Source organism: Lissotriton vulgaris, chromosome 2_1 (genome assembly GCF_964263255.1).
Source record: "Lissotriton vulgaris chromosome 2_1, aLisVul1.2, whole genome shotgun sequence".
Classification (NCBI taxonomy): Eukaryota; Metazoa; Chordata; class Amphibia; order Caudata; family Salamandridae; genus Lissotriton; species Lissotriton vulgaris.
The window spans coordinates 281,210,638-281,230,981 of record NC_141687.1 but is presented as its reverse complement, the minus strand read 5'-3'; the positions used below and the strand labels follow the sequence as shown (position 1 = coordinate 281,230,981).

At 48.2% G+C, this 20,344-nt stretch overlaps 1 protein-coding gene across 1 annotated transcript in view; it reads left to right on the top strand.

Annotated features, from left to right (window-relative positions):
• BRIP1 (BRCA1 interacting DNA helicase 1) overlaps positions 1-20,344 on the top strand; it is a 1,426,214-nt gene that overhangs the window by 242,343 nt on the left and 1,163,527 nt on the right. The window contains exon 6 of the mRNA XM_086954933.1: positions 12,784-12,903. Coding sequence (XP_086811059.1) covers positions 12,784-12,903 — 120 coding nt within the window. The remainder of the gene's footprint in view (positions 1-12,783; positions 12,904-20,344) is intronic.

Below are 20,344 nucleotides of genomic sequence, written 5' to 3'. Positions count from 1 at the left end.
ATTAAATAGACCAACTTCTCAATACATTCCAGTTAAAAAATAACATACAGGAGTTCTCTGTCCTTGAAAATTCAATCATTAATCGTTATGATTTGGCTCACCCACTAATATGATTGAATATCTGCTAAGCCACCATCTTAGGGGGACAGCACACATTTCCGGAAGGCGCATTGTGACTATAATACCCACAAAAGGCTTGCTTATTGCTTAATAATTCATTTGTGCAGTAATGTGCGGCTTTGCTGTGCTGATTTCCAAAACAATTTTTCTACCTCTATCTGGCTCTAGAGGGTGGAATAGTCTGTAAGGACGAAAACAGGTGAAAGAATGCGTTAAATACGGTATGGCCCAGAGTTGTCAAGCAACGCGGGTCAATGATGGAGCTCCGACTTACTTGGTTTAACGTGAAGATTCGATTCAGGGATACAACTCTGGGCTATACCGTATTTAACGCATTCTTTCACCTGTTTTCGTCCTTACAGACTATTCCACCCTCTAGAGCCAGATATGTAAGTGCCCTCCGATACTTTTTTCCGTTTCACAGCCCGTTACCCTCCCGTACACCCCAGTCACCCGCCCAGGTTTATAAGGTAACCATACCCCTTACGAACCTACACAGGATTGGTGTCACTACAACGCATGTTTTTACATCGCATGCCTTTACAACGCGGTTTTTACCACGCAGTCCATTACAACGCATAATGCTTTTAGGCGCTGGATAGTGAATTATTTAATTTACTATTCCAACTCCAGTCCCCGTGGATAGCAGGGAAGGTGTTGGATAGTAAATTAAATATATTCCCTATCCTAGAGCGCCCCCCAGTGCAATGCGTTGTAATGGTATGCGTTGTAATGGTTGCGATGTAATGGTAGTGCGTTGTAAAAAATGCGTTGTAAGTGATGTTCCCCACCTACACACGCCCTCCATGCATGCCGCTGCACATTGAGGCAATGTTAAAGCTTGATTTGTTATTTCATTTAAGTTATGGTTCAAACAGTAAATGTGTGCTATTGTGTTCACAGAGTTCCTTGAAAAAGGGCAAGCCATGCCCGAAATGCATTGGAGCATTATTGAAAATTATCTTTAAGGATGGTTCTGGATGAACTTAAAAAACGTTTTGAAAATCATTTTGGAAAACTGATTTCTATGAACTGTTACAATTAAAGCAAATGATAAATCTGTGATTAAATAAACCGATTATCACAATTAACAATGGAGTCTGTCTCTACATGACGAACCCAATGGATGTGCCCAATCTCAAGGATGCGTTTACACCCTGTAACGCACTCAACCAGCACTTAAGAAGAGCCCAGCTCACTGGTGGGGCCAATGAGAAGGGGCTGATGTGGTACTTGAAAAGAGCCCAGCACATGAGTGGGGGCGAGGATAAGGGGCTGATGTGGCACTTGAGAAGAGTCACGCACATGAGTGGGAGCAAGGAGAAGAGGCTGAAGCGACACTTGAGAAGAACCCAGCTCACTGGTGGGGCAAGGAGAAGGGTCTGATGTGGCACTTGAGAAGAGCCCAGATTATGAGTGGAGCCAATGAGAAGTGGCTGATGTGGCACGTGAGAAGAGCCCAGCTCACCGATGGGGCAAATGAGATGGGGCTGATGTGGCCCTTGAGAAGAGCCCAGCTCACTGGTGGGGCCAATGAGAAGGGGCTGATGTGGCACTTGAGAAGATTACAAAACAAGCGTGGGGCAATGAGAAGGGGCTGATGCAGCACTTGAGAAGAGCCCAGCTCACTGGTGGGGCCAATGAGCAGAGGTTGATGTGGCACTTAAGAAGAGCCCAGATTATGAGTGGGGCCAATGAGCAAGGGCTGATGTGGCACTTGGGAAGATTCCAGCACATGAATTGGGGCAATGAGAAGGGGCTGATGTGGCACTAGAGAAGAGCCCAGCTCAGTGGTGGGGCAATGAGAAGGGGCTCATGTGGCACTTGAGAGGATTCCAGCACATGAATTGGGGCAATGAGAAGGGACTGATGTGGCACTAGAGAAGACCCCACCTCATTAATGGGGGCAATGGGAAGTGGGGGGCTGATGTGGCACTTAAGAAGAGCCCAGCTCACTGGTGGGGCAATGAGAGGAGGATGATGTGGCACTTGAGAAGAGCCCCGTTCACTAGTGGGGGCAATGAGAAGAGGATGATGTGGCACTTAAGAAGAGCCCAGCTCACTGGTGGGGCAAATAAGATGGGGCTGATGTGGCACTTGAGAAGAGCCCAGCTCACTAGTGAGGGCAATGAAAAGAGGATGATGTGGCTCTTGAGAAAAGCCCAGCTCACTGGTGGGGCAACTGAGATGGGGCTGATGTGGCACTGGAGAAGAGCCCAGCTCACTGGTGGGGCCAATGAGAAGGGGCCGATGTGGCACTTGAGAAGATTCCAGCACATGCGTGGGGGCAATGAGAAGGGGCTGATGTGGCACTTGAGAAGAGCCCAACTCACTGGTGGGGCCAATAACAAGGAGCTGATGTGGCACTTGAGAAGAGCCCAGCTCACTGGTGGGGCAAGGAGAAGAGGCTGATGTGGCACCTGAGAAGATTCCAGCACATGAGTGGGGGCAATGAGAAGGGGCTGATGTGACACTTGAGAAGAGCCCAGCTCACTGGTGGGGCAATGAGAAGGGGCTGATGTGGCACTTGAGAAGAGCCCAGCTCACTGGTGGGGGCAATGAGAAGAGGCTGATGTGGCACTTGAGAAGAGCCCAGCTCACTGGTGGGGGCAATGAGAAGAGGCTGATGTGGCACTAGAGAAGAGCCCAGCTCACTGGTGGGGCAATGAGAAGGGGCTGATGTGTTTCTAGGGGATGTATGACGTTACAACGCATACTTTTACTCCGCATACCATTACAACGCGGTATTCACAACGCATACCGTTACAACGCATAGCGCTTTGGGGTGCTGGATAGTGGTAAGTATAATTTACTATTCTAACTCCAGTCCCCGTGGACCCTAGGGAAGGTTTTGGATAGTAAATTAAACTTACCTCTTATCCTAGAGCGCCCCCCAGCGCAATGCGTTGTAATGGTATGCGTTGTAATGCCTGCGTTGTAGTGGTAGTGCGTTGTAAAAATTGCGTTGTAACAGGTGCATACCGTTTCTAGGGAAGAGCCCAGCTCACTGGTGGGGCAATGAGAAGGGGCTTATGTGGCACTTGAGAAGAGACCAGCTCACCGGTGGGGCCAATGAGAAGGGGCTGATGTGGCACTTGAGAAGAGCCCAGATTATGAGTGGGGACAATGAGAAGGGGCTGATGTGACACTTGAGAAGAGCCCAGCTCACTGGTGGGGGCAATGAGAAGGGGCTGATGTGGCACTTGAGAAGAGCCCAGCTCACCGGTGGGGCCAATGAGAAGGGGCTGATGTGGCACTTGAGAAGAGCCCAGCTCACCGGTGGGGCCAATGAGAAGGGGCTGATGTGGCACTTGAGAAGAGCCCAGATTATGAGTGGGGACAATGAGAAGGGGCTGATGTGACACTTGAGAAGAGCCCAGCTCACTGGTGGGGGCAATGAGAAGGGGCTGATGTGGCACTTGAGAAAAGCCCATCTCAGGAGTGGGGGCCAATGAGATGGGGCTGATGTGGCACTTTAGAATAGCTCAGCTCATTTGAATATGAGTGTAAGTCGGATAACAGTGTTGTGGACATATGCGAAATGAACAATTTCTTGAATGAGATCAACAGGTAAATCATGCATCTTTCTCTATGACGGGCCTTGAGTGATAAACCTGTCCTCGAATTGTGCAAGAAATAGCGGAATAATGAATGAAAAAAGATAATGTTGAAATACTGCAAAGAATTCCACACAACCCTCGAAAGGTTACGTTTTGTTGTGTTGGGCCTGTGTTTGTTTCTTGTTGTTATGCAGCCGCCTCACCTGGGGTGATGGAAGTGTAAGCCCTGTGTCACTGTTCGTAAAGGATCAGAGTGACCACTGTCTTCCTCGAAGCAGTAACCGTGTTATTCGGGGCAGGTTCTGAGAATCCCTTTCGCCTGCTGACTCTTTCCCAGAATTCTGTGTTCCTAGTCTTTTTTTCAGTCTTTCTGCTACCAATTGTTTGAAAACTTACTTTTTCTTTATTTGAGTAATAATTGGGCAGCCAGGTCACACTTGAGCAGACAGTACAGTTCTATAAAGCTCCAATATTGATGCGCAGAATACATTATTGTTAGGCTTGATTTCAGGAGTAGTGCTTAATCCTACTAATATAATAAAGAGAGAGCCCAAACCTTTGAGGCGGGTAATCTCAGGAACCACAGCACCAATCACAACACCCAATACAGCGTTGGAAAGGGCAGTTGCAGCAGAAGGACATAGGCTATGCAGACGCCCACCATATACATTTAAAAGGTAAAAGATCCGTGCCAGCAAAGTAGTCCCTTGTGGGCGTGTCTGCGTTGTGCTGTGGGCGTGTGCTGGGGCGTGACAAACGCTGGGGGTGTGTGGTACATTCCGCCCTTCATGCCATGTCTCATATCGTGTGCTAATCCCACCCTGCTCCCTTTAAATACCCCTTCACCCCATAATCATAACCCACACTTACTCCTTAAAATACCCCTTCACCCTTAAACACTAACCCATCTTAACCCTATAAATATACCCTGTACCCCAAAACCCAAACCTATCCCTAAACCCTAAAAATACCCCTGTACCCCAAAACCCAAACCTAGCCCTGAACCCTATAAATACCACTGTACCCCAAAACCCAAACCTACCCCTGAACCCTAAAATACCCCTGTACCCCAAAATCCAAACCTAGCCCTGAACCCTTAAAATACCCCTTTACCCCAAAACCCAAACCTAGCCCTGAACCCTAAAAACAACCCTGTACCCCAAAACCCAAACCTACCTCTGAACCCTAAAATACCCCTGTACCCCAAAACCCAAACCTAGCCCTGAACCCTAAAAATACCCCTGTGCCCCAAACCTAGCCCTGAACCTTTAAAATACCCCTGTATCCCAAACCCAAACCTACCCCTGAACCCAAAAAATACCCCTATAACCCAAAACCCTAACCTAGCCCCGAACCCTAAAAATACCCCTGTATCCCAAAACCCATACCTATCCCTAAACCCTAAAACTACCCCTGTACCCCATAACCCAAAACTATATCTGAACCCTTAAAATACCCACACACCCCAAAACATATACCTCAGTACCCCAAAACATATACCCCTATACCCATACTTACCTTAACCAAAAATAAAAAAACATGCTCCTACCATTCATGCATTTACAACGAATTTCGTTGTAAATGTATGCGTGGTAAAAGCATATAAAATGTAATGCCACGCGTTTTAATGGCATTGCGGAGTCATGGTACTTTCGTAATGAAAGTATGCAGAGTGATGGTATGCGGAAAGAAAGTTGCAGAATAATGGGTGTTTACCCTCCCCCGGTAAGTGCATAGGCGGCACGGCGGCCCACATCTCCAGCAACATACTCATATTTTTTCGCCACCCATTTGAAAAAATGCACAGGTCTCTATCATTGATGGCCAGCACCGACATACACTTTTAGACACACCTCCCGCCACAAGTTATAGAATTGCGAACTTTAGAGCTGGGGAGCTACGTTCGAATCTCGGCATCAGCTCAACAGCCTGTGATTCCAGGCAAATCACTTTGTCTCCCCGTGCCTACCACAAATGAATGTGTTCTTCTGTAATGTAAATTGTGCTCATGCCATGTTGTCGAGTTTGCGCTATATAATATTGCAAGGAAAAATAAAGTAGGGAAACTCAAGTTCACACACTACTGAACACGCACTCTTAAGTGCATCAGCAGTGCACTGTGAATCGGAGCGTTTCACAGGCCTGTCACAGATAAGAAATGCTATCAAAACGAAATCCTACAAAAGAATATACTACTGGCCGGCAGCAATTCAAACCCGGACAACGTCGGGACGGGCTGCTAGTGTTTTATATAGTCATTAACTAAATTGTAGATTTGTTGTCTTTCCGTAGTCTTAATTCGTGTTATACCAAATTAGTGGTTGTTTTTTTATCTCACATTTAAAATATATATATATATAAAAACACATATTTTTACATGTTAGAAAAACTGAACAAGAGTACATCGTACTCGAAACGCGTCATTGAAAGGTTGCAATAAAATATAACATCTTGCCTGAAACGTGGGGTCCTGCTTCTTCTTTCGCCACGCCGTCGGCGTGGAGGTTCGAGGATTTGCTGGTATATATATATATATATATATATATATATATATATATATATATATATATATATATGTATATGTATATGTATATATATATATATATATATATATATATATATGTATATGTATATTACAAAGTAGCAGTCACTGCTGTTTATTTATGCTTCAGCCACACGTTACATTAAAAATGCATTTTGTGATTTGCCAATAACCTAAGTCTTCATGGACACTTCTGCGCCAAATGTATCATGTATCACACTCTTGGCTTATGCAGCTAAGGTCCCGCATACCTATTTTCCTACAATTCCCTGCCGGAGAAGAAGGGGGAGTGTCAAAACAGATGTGTTTTCCCATGGTCATTTGGCTTACCCCTACAGCTCAAAACTGCTCAAAAGATTTACACCATAATTGGCATGATTAAAAAGCTTACTCAGAAATGAGTTATTTGTTGTTTGATGTATATCAGTCCTGTACTTTTTGAGATTGAAAAAGGTGTTGTTGCTTGAAAAAGTTAACAAAGTTGTAGATCTTGACAGTTGAAACAGCATTTCTTCATTTATTTATAACATTTGCATCTTTTGACAAATATACATAAAACGTGGCACACATATAGCATGTTAAACATACTCTTGGTATTTTCAAATGTGTGCAGATTTATCACGAGGGACAAAAAAGTGTTAATTTGCTAATAACTTTTGCACTGTGCTACAAACCTGAACAATATTTGACAGACGTTTAGAAGAATTAAGTTTCTATTAATATGTTAAGTTGAGTGCCATTTCATCAAGAGGGTAGTGAAGAGGTAAGAGGGTAAACAAAATGATGATTTGCCAATAACTTTGGTATTGTGCGATGAATTAGCAAGAAGTCCGGAAGTTACTCCCAGTGCAGGTGTTTCAGGTTACTTGTAGATCCAGTACAGGGGTGTGGGAAGTTAAATGTGTGTCAAAACATTTTGGATTCGCAAATAATTTTGCCACGGTCTGATGGATGCTCAAAATTCGACAGAGAGTTTTTTTTAATTTACTCTTGGATTCCCAATTTCATGCATGTGTATCAGAGGAGGGCACATTTATTAAACGGCTTTGAGGGGTTCTCTGGCTAATACATTTGGGGCTAGATGTAGGAGCCCTAATACCAGTCGGTATCGACCGGTATTAGGGTTTTCTAATGTAGGGGGCCTAATTTTTACCGATTCGGTAAAATACCGAATCGGTAAAATACCGAATCTGTATATTTACCGATTCGGTAAATCCAGATGTAGCTGCCACTTCAAAGAGTGCCACAGGCCCTTTAGGAGTCGGTATTTACCACCCAATCCTATTGGGTGGTAAAATACTGAATTCCAGTGTACATGCACATCTGTGCATGTACACCTATGCCATGTGACACACAGACATGCCCTTAGGGCATGTATGTGTGCCCATGGCAACCAAGCCTGCAATTGGGGTGCTACAGGGTGTCAAAGTGACACCACGTTCCCCCTGCCAGTATTCGGTATTTACCGATTCGGTAAATACCGATTCGGTATTTCCCATTGATTCCTATGGGCTTCAAGGCCCAGAGGAATCAATGGGAAATACCGATTCAGTATTTACCGAATCGGTAAATACCGAGTCTTACAGAATCGGTAATTGTAAAAGAAAAATTACCTACATCTGCCTACTTCCAATTTACCTACTCTTAAATACTGAAGCGGTATGATTCGGTATTTAAGAGTAGGTAAATCGGAATTACCTACATCGGGCCCTTGGTACCATTTGATGAACCTGCACAACATTTAGCAGACATTTATCAGGGTTAGTATGATATCTGGGGTTATCTATCAAGTCTTTTCATCAGAATCTACTTTGCTTCTGCCGTGGAATGGATTCAGGCAAACTTATCCTGGGGTTTCATATGTAGCAATTAAGGTTGAAGGGTTTTCTTGGATGGTGGCTGGAGCGTCTCTCCATTCAATAAGTCTCAGGGGACATTTGAAGCAGGGTCTTACCTGCCACGCTGCTCCAGTTGCTCCTGGGTGCCCAACGCTGCGGGTCTCCTGGCCGCCACCGCCAGTTACATCCCGCGGCTGCCGAGGGGGAGACCACAGCTCCCAGGCTGCTGTGCGTCAGCCCCGCCCACTGCCACGCATTTCGCGCGCCCGGAGGCGCTTTAACTTTGGAGGCTCCTACCAAGGAGCGGGGACATTTGAAGCCGGGTCTTACCTGCCACGCTGCTCCAGTTGCTCCTGGGTGCCCAACGCTGCGGGTCTCCCGGCCGCCGCCGCCAGTTACATCCCGCGGCTGCCGAGGGGGAGACCACAGCTCCCAGGCTGCTGTGCGTCAGCCCCGCCCACTGCCACGCATTTCGCGCGCCCGGAGGCGCTTTCACTTTGGAGGCTCCAACCAAGGAGCAGGGGACATTTGAAGCAGGGTCTTACCTGCCACGCTGCTCCAGTTGCTCCTGGGTGCCCAACGCTGCGGGTCTCCCGGCCGCCGCCGCCAGTTACATCCCGCGGCTGCCGAGGGGGAGACCACAGCTCCCAGGCTGCTGTGCGTCAGCCCCGCCCACTGCCACGCATTTCGCGCGCCCGGAGGCGCTTTCTCTTTGGAGGCTCCAACCAAGGAGCAGGGGACATTTGAAGCAGGGTCTTACCTGCCACGCTGCTCCAGTTGCTCCTGGGTGCCCAACGCTGCGGGTCTCCCGGCCGCCGCCGCCAGTTACATCCCGCGGCTGCCGAGGGGGAGACCACAGCTCCCAGGCTGCTGTGCGTCAGCCCCGCCCACTGCCACGCATTTCGCGCGCCCGGTGGCGCTTTAACTTTGGAGGCTCCTTCCGCGTCGCGGGACGCGCGCGGGCGTCGCCGGGCTAAGCCCGGGACAAGGGCGGGACCATCTAAGGCCATCTTAGGCCAGAGGAGGCCGGGTCGGGCCACCCCCCTTGGCCTTGCAACAAAAGGAGGTAAAGAGACCCGAAGACTATCCATAGGCACATTCCGGCCCTCCCCAAGGGAAACCATACTGTGATGCACGAACATTTTAGGTGCTTCTAGGTGTTTGTCGCTGTTCCCGTGCTAAATACACAAAAGCCAGTTACATTATGACATACAAGGGGGTGCCCAAAAATACTATCCTCCAGAGGGACTCGGCCAAGGGGACATTGGACCACTACCTAAATAGGGCAACATCACCCATTGTCTGTGAAATAGAGAGAACAGAACGACGTCTGTCTACAGATAACACTTTCAGTAAGCGATCTCCCTCACAGACAGTTGACGTAGCACAAAACTCATCATTGTTGGAGGAACTAAATAAATTATGTAAATCTATGTATGCTCCTGTGGAATCGAGAATCGAGCAATCTAGTGCTCCTATCTGCCCTACAATAATCACAAGTCCCCAGCCTAGTACACTATCCCAACTAAATGAAAGTTTGCTGGGTACTCCCCTTTTACTACCAGCAAAAGTTAACACGCAACCTATAGTGTTCCCTCAGGTGCCCTCTGTTAAAAGAAAGCGAAATGGGGATAAACAAGTCAAGCAAAACAACAAAAACTTTACTTAAGCCCTCCATTGCCCATCACCATCACCCCTAAAGCATGTAAGTTATTTGCGAAACGGGAAACTTCTGCACCCTCTACCTGGGCAACTCTATTGGCCCAGATAGAAATCATGATTAACTCTATAATATCCCCCTTGTTAGAAAGAATGAATAACTTCGAGGATAGGCTTACGGGTATAGAGGAAATGACTAAGGCAAACTCGCTACTCTTAAAAAGTATGGCAGGACCCAACCAAACACAGTTTTTATCTGCCACTGAAGTGCCCATAACAACCGCACAAAGTAACATTGTCCAAAATCAACCAGTAGCCTCACATATGTTATCTTCAAACACTCCGAAAGTAACCACAAAATCCATAATAGCACAGAGCTCCTCCTCCAGAGTAGGGCTGAACAAAGAACCCACATTCCATAAAGGGACAGTTCCTACCCACGGGAATATGTCACGAAAAACTAACCACATACATTTACCGCTGGAGGCTGCTCCGTTTGTGTGCGTCCTCTCTGCAGTACCAGCACTTACAAACGGAAAAACTGAAAGACAACAGGACTTAAGAAATAAGGTTGTGTTCTGGTTAACAAAAAATAGACCTTTGCCACCTAATATTGATGAAAGAATACGAAATGTTAGAAGGGTGGGCTGGCTAGGTCCCCTTCGAAAAGATATACCTGGTGACCTGGTATTAATAAATTTCAGAAATAAACACGTCGTCCCACATCTTCAAACCTGGCAGCCACAAATAGGAGACGGCCCTATACACACCTGGGAACTGTGTGACTTTTACCCTAGAGCATCATACCTCCCCCAACCAAGATCAAATGTAGAGAGTAACCTTTCGATGGGCAGAAGCGGCCTTGGAGTGAGTGGCTATAATATTCAGACTTCCAATCCATTTGACTTACTTTGTAACGAATTATAATCTATGCCACCCAGCCCTATCAGACCCATAGAGATTCAACATAATTTTATCTGTTGTAGCAATTTTCTACCACTTTTTTGTTTACATATTATATATTAAGTAAATTAATCAGCTTGGTCGTTTTGTAAAGCTTGTTCATAAGGGAGACATGGTTTATATTGAAATTGTACATGTGAATGAATTTTTTTTTTTTAATGTTTTATGCTTTTATGGTTATATCCTAACCGAATAAAGTACTTTGAACTTGAAGTCTCAGGTCTGTCAGCGGGAAGGTGGCAATCATAAACGGGAGCAATACATGTTTTATTCATTTATAACTTTTGCTCTGTTTGATGAATTTGCATAAAGAGTTAGCAAATTAACACCAGTGCAAGAACATCAGGTTGCATGTGCATTGGTGGAGGGAGACAAAGTTAAAAGAGAGGGTAAAAAGGTTAGGACCTGCTGCCATCTCCTGCTGTGCACTGCCAAAGGCCTTGATTGTGTGATTATCTGCTTGCCAGGCTTGAGCACTGGTCCTTGCCAAAGGCTAATTTCAGCCCTCAATGGGTGCATGGTAGGTGAATGCAGTATATCATAAACACGGAGAAACTTACTTAAACACACAATTAAAAAAGTTAGTTGTGACTCAGCAAACACAAAACCGAAAAAAGCCCTAAAATGTGCCTGTTATGGTCTGCAACATGCAATGCACACCATAACTAATGCCCCACCATGCATAGTACAACACTTTACTAATGGCATGCGATAAATAAAAAGAAGCCAACTAAAGAAGACACATGACTGGGGATGTATAGTGTTTATTGTGTGTTGCATACCTTAACTGCTAAATGGGGAAACATTGTTTACAACGCATGTGATACATGCCTTGCCATTACAACGCTAGTCGTTACAACGACGCGTTGTTACATCTCATGCCATTACAACGCAAGTCGTTACAACGACTTGCTGTAGAGGGCAGACAGTGTTGGATTTGCACACACTGGAGTTGGAATAGTCAATTATAATTATGCTATTTCAAACTCCAGCGCCCCCCCTTCAGCAAGTTGTTGTAACGATTTGCGTTGTATTGCCTTGAGGTGTAACAAGACGCCGTTGTAACGACTTGCGTTGTAATGTCATGCGTAGAAAACGCATGCGTTGTAACGAGTTTTATTCGGTAAATGTTATCGTTTTTTCCGTTTTGTGTTCACTGAGCCATAATTATCCTTTACCTGTATTTTTTCAATGAAAATATACAGACAACAGCTCTTGACAAATTCACTTTCGTGACAGTAATTTAGTAGTAATTGAACTGTGCCCTGGATTACCAACTTTTTGTGTACTGTAAAATGTTTCCTAGGTAGGGGTTCCTCATTATATGAAAAATATTTGGGGTTCCTTTATAGGAAAAATATTGGAAACACTGCCCTAATGAGTTTGACCGATTTACTATGTTGGTTTATTCTTATTTAATGATTAAAACGGGTGCATCCTTTATGCAAAGCAAATTAACACTATTTGGGAATCCCTTACTCCGAGGGTTCATACTTTAGGTATTTCAGACTGTTGAAAATAAAGTTTCTTATAGGAAATGGACGTCAAGGCACTATTAGTTGAGAGCACTGTGGGGAATTGACATTGAATGTAGTGGTAGAGTTGGAAATCACTGTGGTACTGGCTTTGGTAATGGGAATCAGTACAATTCCAGCATAAATACTGAGTATCTCCCAGTACTAGTATTCATGTGGGGAGTTACTAAAACCTGGGCATTGATGATGAGAGGCCACCAAGTCTTAACCATAGATTATAGCGATCAGTAAAGGGGGCTGCTATAGCACAAAGATAACAATGGCAAAATATCCTCAATGCTAATGCCAGTCACTGAGGTACCCCGACTGCGCTTGCACCTGGCATCGTAACCTTGGTCCTCTCTGGACAATCACTCCGCAGGAGCCCGCGCACGCTCCAATGCACCTCGCCACGCACTGGCTCCTGGAAGGCCCGGAGGGGCCCATTGGACTGGCATGCACTTAAGCTGCTTTCACCTGACTTAACACGATTATTGGAAAGGGTCTTACCACTAGCATTGCCACTGTTGTTTTTCATTGAAAATAGAGTCTGTTCTCAATGTACTGTTGTTTTTTGTCTCCTTCAGGGGAGGAAACGGCGCTGCCTTGATAAGGGAGTTCAATTCATTGAGGATGACGATGACTGTGTTTCGGAATTCAGTTTTCACTTTCAGCCCGAACCTCCCACTCCTTACACCCCCAAAATGGTAAGTAACTCTTCTGTTACTTCAGAAGTGAGGACATTTAGATCATGGATCTCCTGCCTGTTAGTTTGGCGTGTTGCCACAAAGCTACTGTATGGATTTTTGGGCTATATGATGCTTTTGTTTTGTAGTCCTTATTGAAATTTGGGCACATGCATGGCAAAGCACTTAAGTTGTTAGTCCTATTGAAAAAACACAGCCACCCTCTTCTCGACCTTTTTACATTTTGTTTAAGGGCCCTGGGAGAAAATGCATATCTTAAACGCTAACAAAGAAATGCTACTGCCTGCTGCCGTCAGGCCATATCAGATTCCCTTATAGGCTGGTCTAAGTGGTGGCACACGGTGCCTATGCCACTGTGCATGGTAGGTGCCAAGTAACTGCTGGAATGGAAGTGGAACTCAAAGGACTGAATGGTGGCGGGCAGCTCTGGTCCACCACAGAATTTAAAGTAGATATTTCCTCATGAGTGCCTAAAATAAAGCAGTTCTCCTTAAGGGAATCGTCTTTATAAGACTGCAGCCTGAAACGGCTGGAAAAACTGAAGCTGCTCTTTTAATCAATAGCTTACTACCAATTCCGGCTCCTGGTGACACCATTTTGGAGCATTCAGCTTGATCATTCTTAAGGTTTTGTTCTACTGGAAAACCCTCCAAACCTTCAAGACCTTAGACCTGTCTGGCTTTTTGGCATAGTCCCTCCTATTTTTTTTATTTATTTTGTCCCCTTTTTGCCCCTCATACCCTTGATAATTTTTGTCCACTGACTTTTTATAGGTGTTGGCCAGGGGGATAGGTGTTCTTTCTCCCCCTCATAATTTTTCACCTCAGGCCCAGAGGCCTGTTCTGACAGGAAAGTTGGAACCACACAAAATGGTGGCCACCAACTGCCCTAACTGTCACACTCAGAACTTGGCCATAGCCTAGCATAGGGCATTCTAGAACCTTCTGGTCCATTCTGGACCACTGAGGGTCAGCCTATATAAGGCGGAATGCGGGGCAGCCATTTTGTCTTGCCAGAGAGAGTCAGCTGGAGGACAGGCTATAGCTAAGAGTGGGAAGAGGCTAGACAAAGGGTTGACCTCCTAGATTGGGAAGCTACCTTATTGATCCACCCCCCTACCCCCTCTGGGTGAATTGTCCAGACCCCGCTGTGGAGGGTTACTGGAGACCCTGGGCGCCTGTCTAATCCCTTGACTGGAAGAGTAGGGAAGTGATCAGGAGAAGGAGACTGCAGCACTGAAGGGTGTAGTCCTCTGCCCAGCATAAGGATCCCAAAGAGACTGTTCCAGTATCAGGATCCCAGTGAGACTGTTGCAGCAAGGGTCCCAACCGAAGTGGGGCTAATCCTGGTTCCCCTTCCCCTTGTTCAGTTCATCATTTGGTTGCTGACCGACTGCTGGATACCCCCCCCCCCCAGCGCCACATCGCCACCGTGTCCATCTTCCTTCCTGTGGTGGTGGAGGCAGAGAAGTGACAGGCTGTATTGCCCTCTGACCGGCGCGGGTTAAGCGGCGCCGTGCGGAGCATTGGCTGGATCCTGAGGTGAGGTGTCGTCCTGAAGTGGTTTCCCCGGTCCCCGGAGGTGAGGAGAGTGAAGGGCGGCGCTGACGCGAGTGCGCGATCTCCAAGGTAGAGACGCTGCTTCCTCGCGCATGCCCAAGCACTGTAGTGTCCCGGGCGCAGGAGGGGCCTAGGATCGAGCAGACCTGGGTGGACGCGTCCTTCCTGGGAGCGAGGGCGGAGTGTAGCAGCATCAGGGCGAGCGCTACTGCGCAGGTCCGCGAGGGTAGTGGCCCCACCGAGCATCACGAAGGAGCGCCGGCTGCCTCAGGAATCCGAGAGAGAGTCCCGCCTTCTCCCTCCGCTCGCGCGCCACGCAGAGGAGCTGGCCGAGCAGAGAGGGGGAAGCTGAGAGGCCCAATAGTGGCCTGAGGGCAATTGGAAATTGGCATACCTTCCACTCGAGCGCCACGCAGAGGAGCTGGCCCGAGTGGGGAGGAGAGAGCGGGGGAGTGAGCATTGTGGAGCCTTCTGAGGCGTGAGGGCCTCCCCAGCCTCAGCTCCTCGACCCCCTTCGTTGCTGTTCTTCTTGTAAGCCTGGCGCAGGACGATCCCAACTCTATGAATCACAAGTAAGGAGGTAGACCAGTGGGGAAGTGACTTCCACACAATTAAGTGGTGCTCAAGCCTGCAGGGAGACACATTGGTCATTAGTTGTGTCCTTCCACAGATGGAAATGGTGAGGGGAGTAGCTTGAGCGAGCGAGTAACAAAGGAAGGTTGCTGGTGTCAATGTAAAATCCAGTAATTGAGAAACCTTCAGTAACTGTGATTGAGAAAGAAGGGGCTAGTAGTGCTGTAAGAGACCAATATTGTGTACTACTTAGTAACCTTACCTAACTAACTCTGAGATTGATTAAAAATGTACTAGGGATGTGAATTGATGATAAAAGTTAGCATTTCTATAGAGATTGTAACAATTTCATGACTGAAACTGTAATGAGTGATAATCTCTAAAAGGAAGTCATAATAGCAAAGTTTACATAAGTATAGAGCTTAATGAGATGTACTGCTAATTCTGTTTAATGTGGTGATTTGATAAATTTTGAAAGTGCCATTATTGATTTCCTGGCAAATGAAATGTAATTTGGAAGCTAACTGAAAATTTGCTTAGCAGTTTAAGAAGTATAATTACTGATACTAGAATATCCTGAAACGTCCTAAGCTGTAAATTTTGACAACAAAGAGAATATTATTTTTGTAAAGCAGTACTTATTTTTCCACATTTTGGTGTAGCGTTTTCTTTTTGTGTGCTATTGCGTGGTTTTACTGTTGGGTGGTCTGCAACCTTTACACTGTGCCTCTGAAATGTTAGTCTTGCCCTAGGCCAGGCTACCCCAGTTCCAACAGATTGGTGCCTAGCGGTGGGATACTGACTTGGTTGCAGCTACTTAATAGTAATTCAACGTAATACACTAAACCTACACCAGGAGTTTTCTCCTTGCGGCCCTCCTAATTTGCCTTTTTGATTTTTCTAAATGTGTTCCTGGTGGTGGGTGGAGGTGGCTTTAGGTTGCCCTTGCAACTCTGAAATTTCTGGTGTGCTATCTAGGTTTGCCTGACTCAAAATGGAGTTCGCTGTGGAAAACCTAGAGGTCTATTCTGTGTCACAGTTGAAAATGTTCTGCCAGCAAATGGGGGTATTTTTCAAACATGGTGCCAGGAAGAGGGAGCTCCAGACCAGTCTTAGGGCTTGGGTGGAGGCACACCAAGAAAAGAAGAAGGAGGATGAAGAGGTAGACCAGGACACGGTGGGGGAGATAGAAGGGTTATTCCACACTTAAGGGGAAAACTTACTCCCAGGACCAGTGTCCTACTCCAGAAGGGGCAGTAGCGCCTCTGGGGGAAGCTTAACGGAAGCCGAGCTCACCGATAGGAGGGAGAAAAGACAGTTGAGGTGGGAGTTGGCCAAGTTGGAGCAGGAGAAGGAGGAAAGGAGGATGCTCCATGAGTTTAGATTGAAGGAACTGGAGCTCCAAAGCCTGCGAAGGGGGTCCTCTCCTGAAAGGAATGGTGGCAGCGAACCAAAGGAGACAGCCAGGGAGACCAAACCCTATTTACCAAAAGACCTGATAGCGAGCTTCAGTCAGGGGGACGATATAGCTAAGTGGCTGGCTGCTTATGAGGTTTCTCTGAGGGTTCATGGGGTGCAGGAGAAGCACTGGGGGGGTAGTTTGTACAAGTACATGCCTCCTGCTGGACGGGACACCTTGCTGGCCCTGGAACCAGAGGAACAAACTAACTACCCCACCATGAAGCTGGCGTTGTTAAGGAAGTTCGGGCTTACCCCAGAAAGGTACCGACAGAAGTTCAGGGGGAGCCACAAATTAAGCACCCAGAACTGGGTGGACTTCCTTGACTACGCCAGGAAGGCTTTAGAGGGTTGGGTCAAGGGCAGTGAGGTGAAAGATTATGAGGGGCTGTACGATCTATTTTTGAGAGAACACCTCCTCGAGAAATGTTTTCCCGAGCTGCGCCAACACCTGGTGGACAGCAAGCTGACCAATCCCCGGAAGCTTGCAGAGGAGGCGGACATCTGGGCAAGTACCCGGGTGTCCTCCAAGGGGACTGGAGGGGATTCTCAAAAAGCCGGACAGGGCGCCCACCAGAAGAAGGAGGGGGGGGGGAAAAAGAAAGAGTTCTCTAAAGGTCCCCAAAATAACTTCCAAGGGAAGGGAGCAGGTTTCACCCCTAGGGCAAACCCACCCAGAAACCCTAATCCTGGCCAAAGCCAGCAGCCAAGGGTTCTCCACTGTTTCGAATGTGGTGGTGTTGGACATTATAAGGGGGATGTCAGATGCCCAAAGAGACCACCCCCTCCCACCGGAGGAAAGTCACCGGGAGTAGCTAGTGCAGCGCTCGGGGAGGAGTTGCCCTTAGATAAGGGGGGTGAGTGGGCGGGTGTCACCTTAGTGTCCCTGGGAGAGCGGGAGATGGTTCCAAAGATCCAGGTGCCCCCAAATACTTCAAAGTATGGGCAATGGGTTACCATCAATGGCCAGAGAGGGGAGGCTCTGAGAGATACAGGAGCCAGTATGACTATGGTGAGAAGTCAGCTGGTGTCTCCAGAGCAGGTTGTTCCTAATGTACTCCACCCCGCCGCGATGGCTGACGGCAGAATGGGCCACTATCCAGTGGCTGAGGTTCCCTTTCAGTGGGAGGGGGTTGCAGGTTCACTTCGAGTTGCCGTAAGCCCTGCCGTGCCAGTCGATTGTCTGTTGGGGAATGACATGGAACACAACACTTGGAGAGAGGTGGAATACCGGACGCATTCTGCGATGCTGGGTACACCTGACTGGGCCTGTGCAAGCACACGGTCTGCGACTGCCCGGAGAGGGAGTTCGCCTGGGTTGGAGCCTGGAACATTGGCCCAACCCGCTGCTAAGAAGGGACAGACCCGGAGACAGAGAAAGCCTGCTCTGGCTTCCACACCCCATGTGACAGATCGGCCACCTGCGGTGGTGGACCAGGAGTCCGTGGAGGGGGAAGTAGACTCTCTGGAGGATTTACCCATCCCTGCGGAGTGGCATGTGGAGGGAGGTCCTACCAGAGAGGAATTCTGTAAGGGGCAGAGGGAGTGCCCCACCCTTGAGGGACTGAGGCGACAGGCTGAAGCCCAAGCAGCAGGTGATGTTACGGGACACTACCATATTTACTGGGAGGATGGACTCCTCTACAGTGAACCCAAGGTACCCTTGCCTGGTTCATCAAGGGCCTTGGTAGTCCCGCAACAGTACCGAGCCTTTCTTTTGGAATTGGCTCATGCCATACCCCTGGCAGGACACTTAGGCCAGGACAAGACCTTTGCACGGCTTGTCCTCCACTTTTACTGGCCTCAGATGAAAGTGGCGTCCAACACTTACTGTCGGACATGTGTAACCTGCCAGGCCAGTGGGAAAACAGGGGTGAAGCTAAAGGCTCCCCTGGAACCACTTCCAGTCGTTAGCACACCCTTTGAGAGGGTGGGCATCGACATTGTTGGGCCTTTGGATCCACCAACAACAGCTGGTCACAGGTTTATCCTGGTTCTGGTGGATCATGCCACACGGTACCCAGAGGCAATTCCTCTGAGGACAGTCACTGCACCTGTAGTGGCAAGAGCCCTAATGGGGATCTTTACCCGAGTGGGATTTCCCAAGGAAGTTGTGTCTGACAGGGGGACCAACTTCATGTCGGCTTACATGCGGGCAATGTGGAAGGAGTGTGGAGTGACCTACCGGTTCACCACTCCTTATCACCCCCAGTCGAATGGACTCGTTGAGAGGTTTAATAAGACCTTGAAGGGCATGATCAGAAGTCTGCCCGAAAGCCTGCGGAGGAAATGGGACGTCCTCCTACCCTGTTTACTCTTTTCCTACAGGGAAGTGCCCCAGAAGGGAGTGGGCTTCAGCCCCTTTGAACTTCTGTATGGGCACCCTGTACGCGGTCCTCTCAGCCTGGTGAAGGATGGTTGGGAGAAGTCTCCCAGGAAACCCCCCCAGGATGTGGTGAGCTACATGCTGGCCTTCAGGAGCCAAATGGCGAAGTTGTGGAAGCAAGCTTCTGACAACTTGGAGGCCAGCCAGGCAGTCATGAAGGAGTGGTATGACCACAATGCTCACCAGGTAGAATTGGAGCCTGGACAGAAAGTGTGGGTGATGGAGCCTGGAGAGCTTAGCGCCCTCCAGGATCGCTGGACAGGCCCCTTTGAGGTGTTGGAGAAGAAGGGTAAGGCCACATACCTGGTGGACCTTAAGACCCCTCGACAGCCCCTACGGGTGCTGCATGCCAACCGTCTCAAACCCCACCATGAGAGGCCCGAAGTCATGTTGATGATGGTGACTGACGGGGAAGAGGAAGCGGAAAGCGAACCTCTCCCAGATCTCTTTTCGTCTCAAGAGAAGGATGGGTCAGTGGAGGGAGTGATTCTCTCTCCTACTCTAACTCCTGAGCAACGGGAGGACTGCCGCCAGATCCTGGAGCAGTACTCTTCGTTGTTCTCCCTTGTCCCGGGAAGGACTCACCTGTGTACCCATGGCGTGGACACAGGGGACAGCCCACCAGTGAAGTCGAAGACCTACCGGCTGTCCGACAAGGTGAAGGCTAGCATCCATGGAGAGGTTGCCAAGATGCTAGAGCTGGGAGTTATTGAACCTTCCAACAGCCCTTGGTCCAGTCCGGTGGTGCTCGTGCCAAAAGCCGCACCACCAGGCACCACACCTGAACTGAGGTTCTGTGTGGATTACCGAGGACTGAACTCAGTGACTAAGACTGATGCTCATCCGATCCCTAGGGCGGATGAATTGATTGACCGGCTAGGAGCTGCTCAATATCTGAGTACCTTTGACCTCACTTCAGGGTACTGGCAGATCTCCTTGACAGATGGAGCAAGGGAAAGGTCAGCCTTCTCCACGCCTGAGGGACACTACCAGTTCTGTTGATGCCCTTTGGGCTCAAGAACGCCCCTGCCACGTTTCAGCGGCTGGTGAACCAGGTCCTCTCTGGAATGGAGAGTTTCTCTGCTGCTTACTTGGATGACATTGCTGTCTTCAGTAGCAGTTGGGAGGACCATCTGCAGCATTTGCAAGCAGTTCTCCAGGCCCTGAGGCAAGCTGGATTGACAATCAAGGCCAGCAAATGCCAGATTGGGCAGGGGTCGGTTGTGTACCTTGGACACTTGGTGGGTAGGGGGACTGTGCAGCCCCTGCAGGCGAAGATTGAGGCAATCATGGCCTGGGAACCCCCCAAGACACAGACTGAGGTCCGAGCTTTTCTGGGCCTCACAGGCTACTACCGTTGCTTTGTGAAGGGGTATGGCACTATTGTAGCACCCCTCACAGAGCTCACCTCCAAGAAACAACCTCGACGGGTAGTTTGGACGGGAGCTTGTCAGCAAGCTTTCGA